We start from the raw sequence: 19,257 nt of genomic DNA, 5'->3' as shown, positions 1-19,257 counted from the left end.
GGGCATTCCTAATGTGAAATTTCAAGGTGTAATCCATACGCGTAAAGTTGATAAATGCTTCATTCTCTCCTGACCAGAACCATGTCAAGCTTGCAGCCAATTAGAGTGGGCCTCTTTTCACAAGATGCTTTTGAACAGGTGATGAGAAAAGAAAACATAGCACTTACAATGACAGAATGTTTTGTTGAACTAATGTGTTAATGACCATCTTAAAAAAGACTTCAAGGTTATGAATATTATTCTTTGAAAGTACAACCCCTGGCAATAATTATGGAATCACCAGCCTCGGAGGATGTTCATTCAGTTGTTTAATTTTGTAGAAAAAAAGCAGATCACAGACATGACACAAAACTAAAGTCATTTCAAATGGCAGCTTTCTGGCTTTAAGAAACACTATACGAAATCAGGAAAAATAATTGTGGCAGTCAGCAACGGTTACTTTTTTAGACCAAGCAGAGGGAAAAAAATATGGACTCACTCAATTCTGAGGAATAAATTACGGAATCACCCTGTAAATTTTCATCCCCAAAACTAACACCTGCATCAAATCAGATCTGCTCGTTAGTCTGCATCTAAAAAGGAGTGATCACACCTTGGAGAGCTGTTGCACCAAGTGGACTGACATGAATCCTGGCTCCAACACGAGAGATGTCAATTGAAACAAAGGAGAGGATTATCAAACTCTTAAAAGAGGGTAAATCATCACACAATGTTGCAAAAGATGTTGGTTGTTCACAGTCAGCTGTGTCTAAACTCTGGACGAAATACAATCAACATGGGAAGGCTGTTAAAGGCAAACATACTGGTAGACCAAGGAAGACATCAAAGCGTCAAGACAGAAAACTTAAAGCAATATGTCTCAAAAATCGAAAATGCACAACAAAACAAATGAGGAACGAATGGGAGGAAACTGGAGTCAACGTCTGTGACCGAACTGTAAGAAGCCGCCTAAAGAAAAGGGGATTTACATACAGAAAAGCTAAATGAAAGCCATCATTAACACCTAAACAGAAAAAAACAAGGTTACAATGAGCTAAGGAAAAGCAATCGTGGACTGTGGATGACTGGCTGAAAGTCATATTCAGTGATGAATCTCGAATCTGCATTGGGCAAGGTGATGATGCTGGAACTTTTGTTTGGTGCCGTTCCAATGAGATTTATAAAGATGACTGCCTGAAGAGAACATGTAAATTTCCATAGTCACTGATGATATGGGGCTGCATGTCAGGTAAAGGCACTGGGGCGATGGCTGTCATTACATCATCAATAAATGCACAAGTTTACGTTAATTTTGGACACTTTTCTTATCCCATCAATTGAAAGGATGTTTGGGGATGATGAAATCATTTTTCAAGATGATAATGCATCTTGCCATAGAGCAAAAACTGTGAAAACATTCTTTGCAAAAAGACACATAGGGTCAATGTCATGGCCTGCAAATAGTCCAGATCTTAATCCAATTGAAAATCTTTGGTGGAAGTTGAAGAAAATGGTCCATGACAAGGCTCCAACCTGCAAAGCTGATCTGGCAACAGCAATCAGAGAAAGCTGGAGCCAGATTGATGAAGAGTACTGTTTGTCACTCAATAAGTCCATGCCTCAGAGACTGCAAGCTGTTATAAAAGCCAGAGGTGGTGCAACAAAATACTAGTGATGTGTTGGAGCGTTCTTTTCTTTTTCATGATTCCATAATTTTTTCCTCAGAATTGAGTGATTCCATATTTTTTTCCCTCTGCTTGGTCTAAAAAAGTAACCGTTACTGACTGCCACAATTTTTTTTCCTGATTTCTTATAGTGTTTCTTAAAGCCAGAAAGTTGCCATTTGAAATGACTTTAGTTTTGTGTCATGTCTGTGATCTGCTTTTTTTCTACAAAATTAAACAACTGAATGAACATCCTCTGAGGCCGGTGATTCCATAATTTTTGCCAGAGCTTGCAGTACAATTTGGGCCATAGTGGATAGTGTTGATTTTTGACTTACTATTTGTAATGTTTAAGAATAAGGTAATGTGTGAAGGTGGTGGCCAAGTGGTCAAATGAGCTTGTTTGCAGGGCAGAAGGTTCCTGGTTCAAACCCCTACCAATTCTCCAATATGTTGTCTCAGGAAGGGTATCCAGTGTAAAACCTATGCCAAATCAATGTGATGTAAAATGATTATTTTTTTGCCTTACAGATAGCCTGCCTAAACCTTTTGCATCTAAACTCTGTACTAAATGTCTTTATGTAACCTTGCAGCTGCAGTGATAAAACACACCGTCTCTGCCTAACTATCCTCTCTTTCCTCCACAACAGAGACTGTGATAACATTCATTCTTCAGCTAGAGTTTTCATTGGAAAAGCTGAAAACAGTTTTAATTGCTAGCAAATGTATTCAATTCATGTGGATGCAACTGCCTGCTGTGGAACCCTGCCCTTGCTGGTGTACAAAAGCGCACTTTCAGAACTGCTTTGCGCACACACATTCAAAATCCTGCTGTATTGATTTTGACTTTGCGTGTGTCTTCGAGGTCTGGAGTTAAAAGCCTGTTATTTTGACAATCCGTCAATTCTCTGACTTTATTTCCACAAACAGCCTCAGACAATTTGATCTAAAATCATTTTTGCCTCCACATCAACATGCAGATCCACCTTGGATCTGTTAGGGCGATCACGAGTGAAAACAAGGGAGAAACCAACGGCTCTTAAGGTTTATTATGTCCGCCAAGGATGTAACAAAATCATTGGCATTTATTTATTTGTCTGTCTGTCTGTTAGCAGGATTACATCAAAACTACTGCACAGATTTTGATGAAATTTTCATCACAGATAGATATTAGGCCATGGAAGACTCCATTATATTTTGGAGGTGATCCGGATCCAGATTCTGGATCAACACTTCACTTTATATAGGCTTTTAAGGATTACGTCAAAACTACCTCACAGATTGTCACCAAATTTGCGCCACAGGTTAGGCCATGGAAGGCTCCACTAAATCTTGGAAGAGATCCAGCTCTGGATTCCGGATCAGGACTTCAATTTGTACGCTTCACTTCAAATTTTGAAGATTAAGTCAAAACTACTTAACAGAGTTTCACCAAATTTTCACCACACACTGGTGTTGGCCTTGGAGAACTCCATTAAATTTTGGAGGTGATTTGGATCCGGATCAGGATTTTACTTCGTAGACTTAAGGATTAAGTCAAAACTACTTCACGGATACGACATCACGCTGTAAAACCAAGATCGGGAAGACATTATTTTGTTTCAGTTTGTGAATTAAATATCAGACTGCAACATGATCAGCTGGACCAATCTGGATCAGTATGCAATTACTGCATTGTGTTGTGGAAGAACACAAAACTCATTGAACACAAAACCATTTCCAATGGTACCCAAGGATCTTTTGAATAAACCCGGTACCAAAAACATCCAATGGTCACCTTTGGTCACTGGTTTGCATTCAGTTGAAACAATACAAGAAGACCAGAAGCTCCAGGACCCTTTGTTGCCAAACATCTCTGTCCACATGTCTCCACAAACTCTTCCCAGTTGTCTCTCCATTCAAGAGGCCAACATCCCAGAGACATGAATGTCATTTTTGAGTTAACTGAATATATAAATCACAATAATTCCACTAATATAAGTACATTTATTTAATCTGGGTAAGACTGTAGTTGCGACAGCGAGTCACCTTTGCACAGTGAACAGACGGTCCTGTTAGCCTCTGCAAAACCTCTTGTGAGGGACCTTGCTCACCTGTTTGACGTTGTAACCAGTCTTGGCACTGGTCTCGATGAACATAACACTCAGCTCTTTAGCCCTCTGTTCACCTTCCTCAATTGTTATTTGCCTGAGAATAGACAAACATTGTCATCAAGACCCTGCTGTGTTACACATCATAACACATACTAAGTACAGGCATGATTTGACAGACTGATATGAACTTAATTTGATACATTACGTAGAGGTGTCTGCTCATTCATCATGAATGCATCGCTGCATAATAATTACTCAATCCCAGTATTACCATCTGAAGCTCCCATTTTAATGAATGCTTGTTATGATAAACTAATATAGATAATAAGTGAGAATGATTAATTGCATTGTCCCGTCAGAAATTAATAACAGAGCATTTGTATTTCATTTTAATTTGTGTGGCAGTGACTGATCTCTGTTCTTTGTACTCTATCGAGTGTCCAACAACACCACCACCAGAGAGATCAGTGCAGTACTGCTGACTTTACATCCTGTTGCTAATTGATGTAAAGCTACCTGTCATTATTATCTGGTAAAACCATGAAATAATTAGCCCAGTTCCCCTCACTGTTCCCCTCACTAGAGAAGGACTTATAGTTTTCAACAAGAAGAGAAATACCGTGTTTACTTTTAACTCTGACTGTTTAACCAACCACCAGTAGGCCTCTACTGGTGGTTGGCTCTCACTGCGGCATTGTATCACTTCCTGTTCCGGAGCACAGCGGTGTTTTTCTGTATCTGTTAGCTGTTTAATCTGCGCAGTTAGATTGATATAGTTACCTAGATAACGATTTGTTTCACAGTGTAATCTTCACGTGCCTTAACTAAAGCACTCCCTCTGCTGAATCACCTCTAAATTATTTACACATTATTCACTTTGTGTGTTTTTAGGAATCCGCTAGCTTAGTGCAGCTACTAGATCTTAGTCGGTTTAGCATGGCGGCTTCTCCTGTCTCTCCCGCACTTTTCTGCTCTGGGTGTGAAATGTTTAGTTATTCCTCGGCCTCCTTTAGCAGTAATGGTACTTGTAATAAGTGTAGCTTATTCGTAGCTTTGGAGGCCAGGCTGGGCAAATTGGAGACTGGGCTCTGCACCGTGGAAAATTCTACAGCTAGCCAGGCCCCTGTAGTCGGTGCGGACCAAGGTAGCTTAACCGCCGTTAGTTTCCCTCTGGCAGATCCCGAGCAGCCGGGAAAGCAGGCCGACTGGGTGACTGTGAGGAGGAAGCGTAGCCCTAAACAGAAGCCCCGTGTACACCGCCAACCCGTTCATATTTCTAACCGTTTTTCCCCACTCGGCGACACACCCACCGAGGATCAAACTCTGGTTATTGGCGACTCTGTTTTGAGAAATGTGAAGTAAGCGACACCAGCAACCATAGTCAATTGTCTTCCGGGGGCCAGAGGTGACATTGAAGGAAATTTGAAACTGCTGGCTAAGGCTAAGCGTAAATTTGGTAAGATTGTAATTCACGTCGGCAGTAATGACACCCGGTTACGCCAATCGGAGGTCACTAAAATTAACATTGAATCGGTGTGTAACTTTGCAAAAACAATGTCGGACTCTGTAGTTTTCTCTGGGCCCCTCCCCAATCGGACCGGGAGTGACATGTTTAGCCGTATGTTCTCCCTGAATTGCTGGCTGTCTGAGTGGTGTCCAAAAAAAAATGAGGTGGGCATCATAGATAATTGGCAAAGCTTCTGGGGAAAACCTGGTCTTGTTAGGAGAGACGGCATCCATCCCACTTTGGATGGAGCAGCTCTCATTTCTAGAAATCTGGCCAATTTTCTTAAATCCTCCAAACCGTGACTATCCAGGGTTGGGACCAGGAAGCAGAGTTGTAGTCTTACACACCTCTCTGCAGCTTCTCTCCCCCTGCCATCCCCTCATTACCCTATCCCCGTAGAGACGGTGCCTGCTCCCAGACCACCAATAACCAGCAAAAATCTATTTAAGCATAAAAAGTCAAAAAGAAAAAATAATATAGCACCTTCAACTGCACCACAGACTAAAACAGTTAAATGTGGTCTATTAAACATTAGGTCTCTCTCTTCTAAGTCCCTGTTAGTAAATGATATAATAATTGATCAACATATTGATTTATTCTGCCTTACAGAAACCTGGTTACAGCAGGATGAATATGTTAGTTTAAATGAGTCAACACCCCCGAGTCACACTAACTGCCAGAACGCTCGTAGCATGGGCCGAGGCGGAGGATTAGCAGCAATCTTCCATTCCAGCTTATTAATTAATCAAAAACCCAGACAGAGCTTTAATTCATTTGAAAGCTTGACTCTTAGTCTTGTCCATCCAAATTGGAAGTCCCAAAAACCAGTTTTATTTGTTGTTATCTATCGTCCACCTGGTTGTTACTGTGAGTTTCTCTATGAATTTTCAGAACTTTTGTCTGACTTAGTGCTTAGCTCAGATAACATAATTATAGTGGGCGATTTTAACATCCACACAGATGCTGAGAATGACAGCCTCAACACTGCATTTAATCTATTATTAGACTCAATTGGCTTTGCTCAAAATGTAAATGAGTCCACCCACCACTTTAATCATATCTTAGATCTTGTTCTGACTTATGGTATGGAAATTGAAGACTTAACAGTATTCCCTGAAAACTCCCTTCTGTCTGATCATTTCTTAATAACATTTACATTTACTCTGATGGACTACCCAGCAGTGGGGAATAAGTTTCATTACACTAGAAGTCTTTCAGAAAGCGCTGTAACTAGGTTTAAGGATATGATTCCTTCTTTATGTTCTCTAATGCCATATACCAACACAGTGCAGAGTAGCTACCTAAACTCTGTAAGTGAGATAGAGTATCTCGTCAATAGTTTTACATCCTCATTGAAGACAACTTTGGATGCTGTAGCTCCTTTGAAAAAGAGAGCTTTAAATCAGAAGTGCCTGACTCCGTGGTATAACTCACAAACTCGCAGCTTAAAGCAGATAACCCGTAAGTTGGAGAGGAAATGGCGTCTCACTAATTTAGAAGATCTTCACTTAGCCTGGAAAAAGAGTCTGTTGCTCTATAAAAAAAGCCCTCCGTAAAGCTAGGACAGCTTACTACTCATCACTAATTGAAGAAAATAAGAACAACCCCAGGTTTCTTTTCAGCACTGTAGCCAGGCTGACAAAGAGTCAGAGCTCTATTGAGCCGAGTATTCCTTTAACTTTAACTAGTAATGACTTCATGACTTTCTTTGCTAATAAAATTTTAACTATTAGAGAAAAAATTACTCATAACCATCCCAAAGACGTATCGTTATCTTTGGCTGCTTTCAGTGATGCCGGTATTTGGTTAGACTCTTTCTCTCCGATTGTTCTGTCTGAGTTATTTTCATTAGTTACTTCATCCAAACCATCAACATGTCTATTAGACCCCATTCCTACCAGGCTGCTCAAGGAAGCCCTACCATTATTTAATGCTTCGATCTTAAATATGATCAATCTATCTTTATTAGTTGGCTATGTACCACAGGCTTTCAAGGTGGCAGTAATTAAACCATTACTTAAAAAGCCATCACTTGACCCAGCTATCTTAGCTAATTATAGGCCAATCTCCAACCTTCCTTTTCTCTCAAAAATTCTTGAAAGGGTAGTTGTAAAACAGCTAACTGCTCATCTGCAGAGGAATGGTCTATTTGAAGAGTTTCAGTCAGGTTTTAGAATTCATCATAGTACAGAAACAGCATTAGTGAAGGTTACAAATGATCTTCTTATGGCCTCGGACAGTGGACTCATCTCTGTGCTTGTTCTGTTAGACCTCAGTGCTGCTTTTGATAGTGTTGACCATAAAATTTTATTACAGAGATTAGAGCATGCCATAGGTATTAAAGGCACTGCGCTGCGGTGGTTTGAATCATATTTGTCTAATAGATTACAATTTGTTCATGTAAATGGGGAATCTTCTTCACAGACTAAAGTTAATTATGGAGTTCCACAAGGTTCTGTGCTAGGACCAATTTTATTCACTTTATACATGCTTCCCTTAGGCAGTATTATTAGACGGTATTGCTTAAATTTTCATTGTTACGCAGATGATACCCAGCTTTATCTATCCATGAAGCCAGAGGACACACACCAATTAGCTAAACTGCAGGATTGTCTTACAGACATAAAGACATGGATGACCTCTAATTTCCTGCTTTTAAACTCAGATAAAACTGAAGTTATTGTACTTGGCCCCACAAATCTTAGAAACATGGTGTCTAACCAGATCCTTACTCTGGATGGCATTACCCTGACCTCTAGTAATACTGTGAGAAATCTTGGAGTCATTTTTGATCAGGATATGTCATTCAAAGCGCATATTAAACAAATATGTAGGACTGCTTTTTTGCATTTACGCAATATCTCTAAAATCAGAAAGGTCTTGTCATTATTATCAGGTTGTCCTAAAAGTTCCCTAAAAAGCCTTCAGTTAATTCAAAATGCTGCAGCTAGAGTACTAACGGGGACTAGAAGGAGAGAGCATATCTCACCCATATTGGCCTCTCTTCATTGGCTTCCTGTTAATTCTAGAATAGAATTTAAAATTCTTCTTCTTACTTATAAGGTTTTGAATAATCAGGTCCCATCTTATCTTAGGGACCTCGTAGTACCATATCACCCCAATAGAGCGCTTCGCTCTCAGACTGCAGGCTTACTTGTAGTTCCTAGGGTTTGTAAGAGTAGAATGGGAGGCAGAGCCTTCAGCTTTCAGGCTCCTCTCCTGTGGAACCAGCTCCCAATTCAGATCAGGGAGACAGACACCCTCTCTACTTTTAAGATTAGGCTTAAAACTTTCCTTTTTGCTAAAGCTTATAGTTGGGGCTGGATCAGGTGACCCTGAACCATCCCTTAGTTATGCTGCTATAGAGGTAGACTGCTGGGGGGTTCCCATGATGCACTGTTTCTTTCTCTTTTTGCTCTGTATGCACCACTCTGCATTTAATCATTAGTGATCGATCTCTGCTCCCCTCCACAGCATGTCTTTTTCCTGGTTCTCTCCCTCAGCCCCAACCAGTCCCAGCAGAAGACTGCCCCTCCCTGAGCCTGGTTCTGCTGGAGGTTTCTTCCTGTTAAAAGGGAGTTTTTCCTTCCCACTGTAGCCAAGTGCTTGCTCACAGGGGGTCGTTTTGACCGTTGGGGTTTTACATAATTATTGTATGGCCTTGCCTTACAATATAAAGCGCCTTGGGGCAACTGTTTGTTGTGATTTGGCGCTATATAAAAAATTGATTGATTGATTGATTGAATATAAAGCGCCTTGGGCAACTGTTTGTTGTGATTTGGCGCTATATAAATAAAATTGATTGATTGATTGATTAATGGACACAGAGTTTGACAAGGTGCTATGAAAAAACATCAAACACAAACATTATCAAGTGACCAATACTGCACATAACTGCCACTGCAGAACAGCACACAGAATACACTACACAGCAGTTTTCTGCAGCAGGAACAGAAGCAGAGCACCGGAGATGTACATTATTTACATAACAACACCACCTGACAGAGTTGCACCAGAGCTGTGGGTATTTCTGGATGCACCTTCCATATTCAGGCTTAAACAACACCGAAATCTATTCATCAAAGACATGCAGTTGGTGAGAAAATTACATAATGGACTTGCAATATGTGACATCCTAACTACATTCATGCACTGCAGCAGAGTGCTCAGAGACTCAGAGCACCTCTGCCTCTGCATGGGACAGGATCTGAAATATTCTACAACAATGCTTAATAAAAAAGAAAAGCAAAAACAGCAGAGGTCTTTATGAAATCAAAAATACCAAAAGTCAATACATCATAAGAAGTCACACAGATGTCATATGATGAAGTCATAAGTTGTCAAGAACAGCATTACTGACATACAGTTGTGCTCAAAATTCTACATACCCTAGCAGAATTTTAGATTTTTGGGCATTTTTCAGAAAAAATGAATGATAACACAAAAATGTTTTTCTTTTCACGCATGGTTAGTGTTTGTGTGAAGACACTTGATTGACAAACAACTGTGTTTACTCCTTTAAATTGTAATAACAACTGTGTTTACTCCTTTAATTTGTAATAACAACAGAAACTACCCAAATAACCCTGATCCTGTTTGTTGTGATTTGGCGCTATATAAAAAAATTGATTGATTGATTGATTGATTGATCAAAGTTTACATACCCCTGTTCTTAATACAGTGTATTTCCCCCTTTAACAGCAATCACAGCTTGGAGTCTTTTGTGGTAGCTGTGGATGAGGCTCTTTATTTACTCTGATGTTAGTAAAGCTGCCCATTCTTCTTGGCAAAAAGCCTCCAGTTCCTGTAAATTCCTGGGCTGTCTTGCATGAACTGCACGCTTGAGATCTCCCCAGATTGGCTTAATGATACTGAGGTCAGGAGACAGAGATGGCCACTCCAGAACCTTCACTTTATTCTGCAGTAGCCAAGGACAAGTCGTCTTGGCCTTGTGTTTTAGATCATCCAAACCATCAACATGTTTATTAGACCCCATTCCTACCAGGCTGCTCAAGGAAGCCCTACCATTATTTAATGCTTCGATCTTAAATATAATCAATCTATCTTTGTTAGTTGGCTATGTACCACAGGCTTTTAAGGTGGCAGTAATAAAACCATTACTTAAAAAGCCATCACTTGACCCAGCTATCTTAGCTAATTATAGGCCAATCTCCAACCTTCCACAGCATGTCTTTTTCCTGGTTCTCTCCCTCAGCCCCAACCAGTCCCAGCAGAAGACTGCCCCTCCCTGAGCCTGGTTCTGCTGGAGGTTTCTTCCTGTTAAAAGGGAGTTTTTCCTTCCCACTGTAGCCAAGTGCTTGCTCACAGGGGGTCGTTTTGACCGTTGGGGTTTTACATGATTATTGTATGGCCTTGCCTTACAATATAAAGCGCCTTGGGGCAACTGTTTGTTGTGATTTGGCGCTATATAAAAAAATTGATTGAGAAAAAAATTGATTGAGATTGAGATCGCTGTCATGTTGGAATTTCCAAGTACGTCCCATATGCAGCTTCTGGGCTGATGGGTGTAAATTTTCCTCCAGTATTTTCTGATAACATGCTGCATTCATTCTGCCATCAATTTTGACTAAGTTTCCATGCTTCAGAGTAGGAAGGGAGTACCTTTCATCAAAGGCCTTGTTGACTCCCCTCCAAATGTAACATCTATGGTTGTGGCTAAAAAGTACAATTTTGGTCTCGTCACTCCAAATTACTTTGTTCTCTGTGCTGTTTGGCATATTGTAAGTGGGATACATTGTAGCATTTGCATAGTAATGAGTTTCTTCTGGTGACTCAACCATGCAGCTTATTTCTCTTTAAGTACCTCCTTATTGTGTATCTTGAAACAACCACACCACTTTTTTCCCCAGAGGGGAAACTTTTTCATACATATTTGTGGGTTTTCCTTTGCATCCTGAACAATCTTCCTGGCAGATGTTGCTGAATTTCGTGTTGGTCTACCTGATCGTGGTTTGGAATCTCATTTTCCACTTCTTAATTAGAGTTTCAACAACTCAGCCACATGGGGTGTGCAGCCAGTACATTCTGAGTGCCAGTCCCAAGCCCAGATAAATGAGGAGGGTTGCGTCAGGAAGGGCATCCGGCGTAAAACAAGCCAAACCAACTATGCAGACTAAGAATCGAATTTCCATACCGGATCGGTCGCGGCCCAGGTTAACAACGTCCGCCACCGGTGCTGTTGCCCAACAGGGTGCCGGTGGAAATTGGGCTACTGCTGGGCGAAGACGATGAAGAAGAGGAGGAAAATGTTTCCACAAACAGCGGGAGAAGAAGATAACTAGAAAGGTGGAAATGAGAGTAGGGACTTTGAATGTTGGTAGTATGACTGGTAAAGGGAGAGAGCTGGCTGATATGATGGAGAGGAGAAAGGTAGACATATTGTGTGTGCAAGAGACCAAGTGGAAGGGAAGTAAGAGCAAGAGCATCGGCAGTGGGTACAAGTTGTTGTACCATGGTGAGGACAGGAAGAGAAATGGTGTTGGGGTCATTTTAAAGAAAGAGTATGTTAAAAGTGTGTTGGAGGTTAAGCGAGTGTCTGACAGGGTGATGAGTGTGAAGTTGGAAATTGAAGGGGTGATGATGAATATCATCAGTGCATATGCCCCACAGGTAGGTTGTGAGATGAAGGAGAAAGAAGATTTCTGGAGTGTGTTAGATGAGGTGGTGGAGAGTGTGCCCAAGCATGAAAGAGTGGTGATAGGAGCAGACTTTAATGGCCATGTTGGTGAAGGGAACAGAGGTGATGAGGAAGTAATGGGTAGATATGGTATCAAGGATAGGAATGGGGAAGGACAGATGGTAGTTGATTTAAAAAAAAAGGATGGAAATGGCTGCTATGGTAAATGGACTGCATTTATATAGCGCTTTTCCATCTGCATCAGACGCTCAAAGCGCTTTACAATTATGCCTCACATTCACCCCGATGTCAGGGTGCTGCCATACAAGGCGCTCACTACACACCGGGAGCAATAGGAGATTAAAGGCCTTGCCCAAGGGCCCTTAGTGATTTTCCAGTCAGGCAGGGATTTGAAATCATGATCTTCTGGACTCAAACCCAACACCTTAACCACTAGACCATCACCTCCTGCTATGAAAATGAATGAGGGCTGCTATGAAGAGGATGAATGAATGAATGAATGAATGAAAACTGTTTATTTCGAACATTTGATACAACAACAATTACAAGATAGATCAGTAAAGACAACAACAAAAAAGTTCCTACTGTGTACCCAACATGTCCGAAAAGGGGTAGGGTGAAGCATCAGCTTATTTATCCCTACCCCTTCTTCCCCACAACCAGTAATACCCTTTGCCACATATACACATAAATTCCTACACACCTAAACCGATATCAATATATATATATATACATATATATACACACACATACATATACACATCAACATACACATATATACACATATACATATATACACGTATATATACACAAACATAAATATACACCTACACATACCTACTTACATACAAAATACTATATATTTACAAGCCGAAGCAAACAACAAAAACACCCTAACCCTCATTACCCTTCCTCCTCCCTATACCCAGAAAAAACCATATTTTTGTACCGCTGTTTGAACTGGTTCATGCTTGGACATTGCTTGAGCCCCACTCCCAATCTGTTCCACATCCTCACCCCACAGACAGAAATACAGAAACCAGAAAATAGTGGAAAGGGAGTTGGTTCAGATGACATTCCAGTGGAGGCATGGAAATGTCTAGGAGAGATGGCAGTAGAGTTTCTAACCAGATTGTTTAATAAAATCTTGGAAAGTGAGAGGATGCCTGAGGAGTGGAGACGAAGTGTGCTGGTTCCTATTTTCAAGAACAAGGGTGATGTGCAGAGCTGCAGTAACTACAGAGGCATAAAGTTGATCAGCCACAGCATGAAGTTATGGGAAAGAGTAGTAGAAGCTAGGCTTAGAAAACAGGTGAAGATCTGTGAGCAGCAATATGGTTTCATGCAGAGAAAGAGCACTACAGATGCAATGTTTGCTCTGAGAATACTGTTGGAGAAGTACAGAGAAGGCCAGAAAGAGTTATATTGTGTGTTTGTGGACTTAGAAAAAGCTTATGACAGGGTGCCAAGAGAAGAGCTGTGGTATAGTATGAGGAAGTCTGAAGTGGCAGAGAAGTATGTTAGGGTAGTGCAGGACATGTACAAGAATAGTGTGACAGCGGTGAGATGCGCAGTCAGAATGACAGACTCATTCAAGGTGGAGGTGGGATTACACCAAGGATCAGCTCTGAGTCCTTTCTTGTTTGCAGTGGTTATGGACAGGTTGACGGATGAGATCAGACAGGAGTCCCCATGGACTATGATGTTTGAAGATGACATTGTGATCTGTAGTGAGAGAAGAGAGCAAGTTGAGTCTAGTCTGGAGAGGTGGAGATATGCTTTGGAGAGAAGGGGAATGAAAGTCAATAGAAGCAAGACTGAGTACGTGTGTGAATGAGCGGGAGCCCAGTGGAATAGTGCGGTTACAAGGAGTAGAAGTGGTGAAAGTAGATGAGTTTAAATATTTGGGGTCAACTGTTCAAAGTAATGGAGAATGTGGTAACGAGGTGAAAAAGAGAGTGCAGGCAGGGTGGAGTGGGTGGCAGGAGTGATTTGCGACCGAAAAATATCAGCAAGAGTGAAGGGGAAAGTTTACAAGACAGTAGTGAGACCAGCTATGATGTACGGCTTAGAGACGGTGGCACTAACAAAAAGACAGGAGGCAGAGCTGGAGGTGGCAGAGCTGAAGATGTTGAGATTCTCTTTGGGAGTAACAAGAATGGACAAGATTAGGAATGAACATATCAGAGGGACAGCTCAGGTGGGACGGTTTGGAGACAAAGTCAGAGATGCATGATTAAGATGGTTTGGACATGTGCAGAGGAGGGACCCAGGGTATATAGGGAGAAGGATGCTGAGGATGGAGCCACCAGGCAGGAGAAGAAGAGGGAGGCCAAAGAGGAGGTTTTACTACATGGCATCCAGCACAGAAGCAACGGAGAGGAGCCACACAGCTCAACTCTCTACCCAATCACAGCACTGCTGTCAGCCAGAGGTCTTGGAAAATAAAGCCCTGCTTAGTTATGGTTTGGTGTATAAATAAAATGAATACTGATATAACTCCATTAATGTCATTTCTGTCATTTGTGCAAAGTTAAGATATAACATATATCTTTTAATGTTGAATAATGCACTAAATCTGAAGTTTTGTAACAAACAGACATATGGCATTCTGGGTAAAATGTGCCTCTGCTCACATTGATTGGATGATTCATTCTATGTAAACCAACACGTTAATGTGAGGTGTGTCGTGTGCTGGTGTTTACAGATAAATGTGCTTTTGTAAAATAAGCCATTTTTTATTTGTAAAAAAAAAAAAAAAAGGCATTTTCAAAAAAAAAAAAAAAAAAAAAGCCAAGTTGTAATTAGATAACCGTCTGATATAACCGGTGTCAAAATAAATAACACCAGCGGCTGTGTGTGTTTCTCCAGGTAAAACTGGAGTTGCGTCAGGAAGGGCATTTGGCGTAAAACCTGTGCCAATTACCGATGTGGATCTGGCTGTATCCGCTGTGGTGACCCCGAACAAAACCGGGAGCAGCCGAATGAACAACTGCCATTCGCCCTATTGACGTATCCCATAATCCCTTGCGCGCCAGAGAGTTGCTGCAGTCAAACAACATATAGAGAATCCACATGATGACAACTGTAAATTAATATTATAGTACAAAAATGTATTTTTTATGCTTTTCATCACGTTATTAAGAAACTGCATGCATGATACCCTGAAAACTTGCTAAAACAAGTATAACAAATAATCCGTGTCTGCTACGTTTAATCTGCGTGTAATTTAATAAACGCAAACCAAATTTCAGACATCTTATATATATTAGTCTGGAGCAAAGAGGACAAACTGTTATATGGCTGGGGGGGCCTGGCTGCCGGTTTGTTTGTCTTTTTGTTTTCCTCCCAGGTGGCGTGCATTTGGGACTGAGTGGCTGTGTTGCTGAGGCTGTCAGGACCTCACCCTGATCACCTGCGACTCGTCAGGACTCACAGCTGAGGTGCATCTGGATGGATTGGAGCATGTTGGCATTTAAGACTGGAGTGCACAGTGTGTATTTGCCAGAGACTCGACCTTGTGACCAGACGGGTGAGATCGTCGTCTTGGGAGCCATCTCATCAGCAGCGGACGCTGAGAATGTCCAGGTTTGATGCACGGTCTGTGAAAGAGGAGGGGGTGAGGTCTCACGCTCGTCAGCACACTTCCTGAGGTACGTTGGATTTTGTGACTAACAGTTATACAGTCAGTAAATGTGGTGTCCCTCACACCTTATTGTATTGAGCTGTATGTTAGTCATGTATCAGCTTCCACTGCGGTGGAGTTTTGTGAACGGGACGTTCCATGCCTGCAGGTTGGGAAGCTGATCAGTAATCAAGCCAGGAAGTGTTTGCTGTTTGTACACCTTTAAGTGTTCTGTGTGTAGAGTGTGGACTCACATAATGGTTCCTTCTTTCACAGACTCGGTTGTTGCGGCCACCTGGGGGGTGTCGGCGGGGTCCTTGGGTCCGAAACAGCTTCTGGCTCCGGACCGTTAGCGCTGCTGGGAGCGCACCACGCCAGGCCGCACCTTTCTGTTATTACATTTTCACTGTTATGTATTAAATTCAGTTAGCCTTTGTACCGTGCTCTGCTTATTTCATACTGGGTCCTTCAAACGCTGGTCGGTTCTCCGAGCTGCGTCCGACACAGAACAGTAGTCTCTGGCCAAACATCACGGACCCAGCGGTAGCAGAGACGGTAACGCGCCGGGAAGGCGGCAACAGACGTTCAGTGGTTATCCGGATCAGTTGCGGGGCTCTCCGCCCGGAAGGTGCGTGTTTGAGACCCATTACTGGATACTAATTTGTGCTCTCTTGCAGCCGTGTTCCTGTGTTGTGCCTCATCCGTGGATCGTGGTGGAGTGTGACTGGCGACGGCTTCGCGTCACACTCCGACCGGATGGGAGGTGTAAACGGGAGCTGCAAGAGTGCGTTTGTAATGGGTTCACGCGCACGGCGGAGCTCTGTTAGCACGGGTCGCTGGGCTTCCTGTGTTACAGTCGTAGCCCCGTTTCCCCGGATAAAGGTAACTACTGCGTCTGTTGTATCAGCTCCGGCGTTATTTAGTTGAGCACATTTTGGTTGTGTGTTGCACTCAGCTGCGCACACAAAAGCAGCTCGTTTGTTTTTTTCTGTCGCCCAAGGGGTTTTTTCATTTTTAGCACTCTGGTTCCCCCTTGTGGTGACTGAATCACGGTACCGTCAAGCTCTGGAGTAGGAACAGGTGTGTTCCATTTGGTTGAGCTTGACGGTATAACTCACTGATTTGTTTTGTGTTAGTTCATTTTGTGTGGGTGTTTTTTGAGTTGGTTTTTGTGTGGGCTTTTCTTTTTTGTTGTCCACTATTTGTCTGGGGGTGTGACCCTGTAGCCTTTGCTAAACACGAACAAAAAAAAAAAAAAAAAAAGAAAAACGGGGACCCAAACAACTGTGTGTTGGTCTGTTTTTTTTTTTTCTTTTGTTTCTTTTTGTTTCACATCCCCAGGGTTAGATGGAACGGTCCCCTGGGGGGTGATGGGGTGGTATTTGGGTTGTTTTTTTCTCTTTGTTTTTTGTTGTGCCCTCTCTTCTCCTCTGACTCCAGCCGGGTGTGCCGTAGTGTCGGCATTGCTGGAGGGGTGCAGTTAGGTTGTGCTGGGCGTTTCCCAGGTGGCCTCTGCACCCGGGAGGGGGGGGTTTGGGTTTTTTTTTTGTTTTCCCTCCCCCAGTTTCCGCCCTCAGGGTTTGACTGTGGTGTCCTCTGGGGGGGAAAAGGCGTTGGGTCCATCTAGCCGTGGACGGCCGGGGCTGGGTCCATTGGTCGTGAGGGGAGGCGTCTCCTGGGGTTGACGAGTGGTCCTCTGGGGGGCGCTGGTGGTCCCCGTGGGTGACGGTGGATCCCAGAGGGACCTCGGCCGTGGTTATTACTCCTGGAGCTGGCGGGTGGCCCTCTGGGGGGTGTTGGTCCCTGCGTGTCGTTTGGGGGGGAGGAGGGGGGGTATTTTGGCATTTTTGTTTGTGAGCTTACATGTGGGTTGTTTTTCTTTTCTCCCCTTCCCTGGGGTTTGATGGAACGGTCCTCTGGGGGGGGGTGTGTTTTAGTATTTTTGTTTGTAGGCTTGGGTTTGGGTTGTTTTTCCTTTTTCCCCTTCCCTGGGGTTTGATGGGACGGTCCCCTGGGGCGGGGGGGGGTGTTTTGGTTTTTTTTTTGTTATGACTAATCACACATGTTTGGTTAAAGGCTGACCGCACAGGTGTAGGAACTCCTGGCCACACCTGTGCTGAGACTGTCAAACAAGGGCAAAGATGCAGCCAGTTCAACCAGTCTGTTGGAGGACGAACGCAGACGCGGTTTCCAGCCATGGTCCCTGGAGGGGGGTGTTTCTCCTGGGCCAGGTGTGTGTGGTCGCCGGGAGGCTTCCCGTGAGGGTGGGGTACTGTTATATGGCTGGGGGGGCCTGGCTGCCGGTTTGTTTGTCTTTTTGTTTTCCTCCCAGGTGGCGTGCATTTGGGACTGAGTGGCTGTGTTGCTGAGGCTGTCAGGACCTCACCCTGATCACCTGCGACTCGTCAGGACTCACAGCTGAGGTGCATCTGGATGGATTGGAGCATGTTGGCATTTAAGACTGGAGTGCACAGTGTGTATTTGCCAGAGACTCGACCTTGTGACCAGACGGGTGAGATCGTCGTCTTGGGAGCCATCTCATCAGCAGCGGACGCTGAGAATGTCCAGGTTTGATGCACGGTCTGTGAAAGAGGAGGGGGTGAGGTCTCACGCTCGTCAGCACACTTCCTGAGGTACGTTGGATTTTGTGACTAACAGTTATACAGTCAGTAAATGTGGTGTCCCTCACACCTTATTGTATTGAGCTGTATGTTAGTCATGTATCAGCTTCCACTGCGGTGGAGTTTTGTGAACGGGATGTTCCATGCCTGCAGGTTGGGAAGCTGATCAGTAATCAAGCCAGGAAGTGTTTGCTGTTTGTACACCTTTAAGTGTTCTGTGTGTAGAGTGTGGACTCACATAATGGTTCCTTCTTTCACAGACTCGGTTGTTGCGGCCACCTGGGGGGTGTCGGCGGGGTCCTTGGGTCCGAAACAGCTTCTGGCTCCGGACCGTTAGCGCTGCTGGGAGCGCACCACGCCAGGCCGCACCTTTCTGTTATTACATTTTCACTGTTATGTATTAAATTCAGTTAGCCTTTGTACCGTGCTCTGCTTATTTCATACTGGGTCCTTCAAACGCTGGTCGGTTCTCCGAGCTGCGTCCGACACATAACACAAACAGTGTTGTAAAGAACAATAATCAAGATGTTAAAGAGCAAACTTCACTTTCCCCCAGAACGACATGACCAGGACGCGAGTGTAGCTCACAGCAGCTCCCTTTGAAAATAATGGAGAGATAGCCTGTCATTCTCGCATGTTCACATAAAACAAACGCAATAATGTCTATAAACTCAGAGAATATATTCATGAGAGTTTTAGGCACAATATAAAAATACTTTTATGTTGCGATGTTAATGGCGTTGTCCATGTGCAGCAGTTAAAGTGCAGTTTTTGTAAATTAAGTTTGACAAAAAGCTTCTGTTTACATTTTGCTTCTGGAAACACGAGTCCGACGTGTGGTTTGAAAATATCAGTCCAGCTTCAGTTTGAAGCTGAACACTACTGGCCAGTAGATGGTAGTAGAGAGTAGAGTAGTAGAAAACTTGCAAACACAAAATTCCAGATAATCTGTTTTGTTACTTTCTATGTTTAAGATGCGTGGAATTTAATAAAAGCAAACAAACACAATAACGACATCTATAAACCCAGAGAATATATTCACTTGAGTTTTAGGCACTAGAGTTTAATGCTGTTGTCCTGATCAGAGTGTCTGAAATGCATTTCTGCTGT

The 19,257-nt window shown here is 42.9% G+C and overlaps 1 protein-coding gene across 2 annotated transcripts in view; it reads right to left on the bottom strand.

The window, feature by feature from the left end:
- rab6ba (RAB6B, member RAS oncogene family a) overlaps nt 1-19,257 on the bottom strand; it is a 274,682-nt gene that overhangs the window by 23,497 nt on the left and 231,928 nt on the right. For both annotated transcript variants that reach the window (XM_034180706.1, XM_034180707.1), the window contains one exon: nt 3,737-3,830. In XM_034180706.1, the coding sequence (XP_034036597.1) occupies nt 3,737-3,830 (94 nt within the window). The remainder of the gene's footprint in view (nt 1-3,736; nt 3,831-19,257) is intronic.

Source organism: Thalassophryne amazonica, chromosome 10 (assembly GCF_902500255.1).
Source record: "Thalassophryne amazonica chromosome 10, fThaAma1.1, whole genome shotgun sequence".
NCBI classification, from domain to species: domain Eukaryota; kingdom Metazoa; phylum Chordata; class Actinopteri; order Batrachoidiformes; family Batrachoididae; genus Thalassophryne; species Thalassophryne amazonica.
Note: the sequence above shows the minus strand (reverse complement) of the source record. Positions and strands in the feature narration are given on the sequence as shown.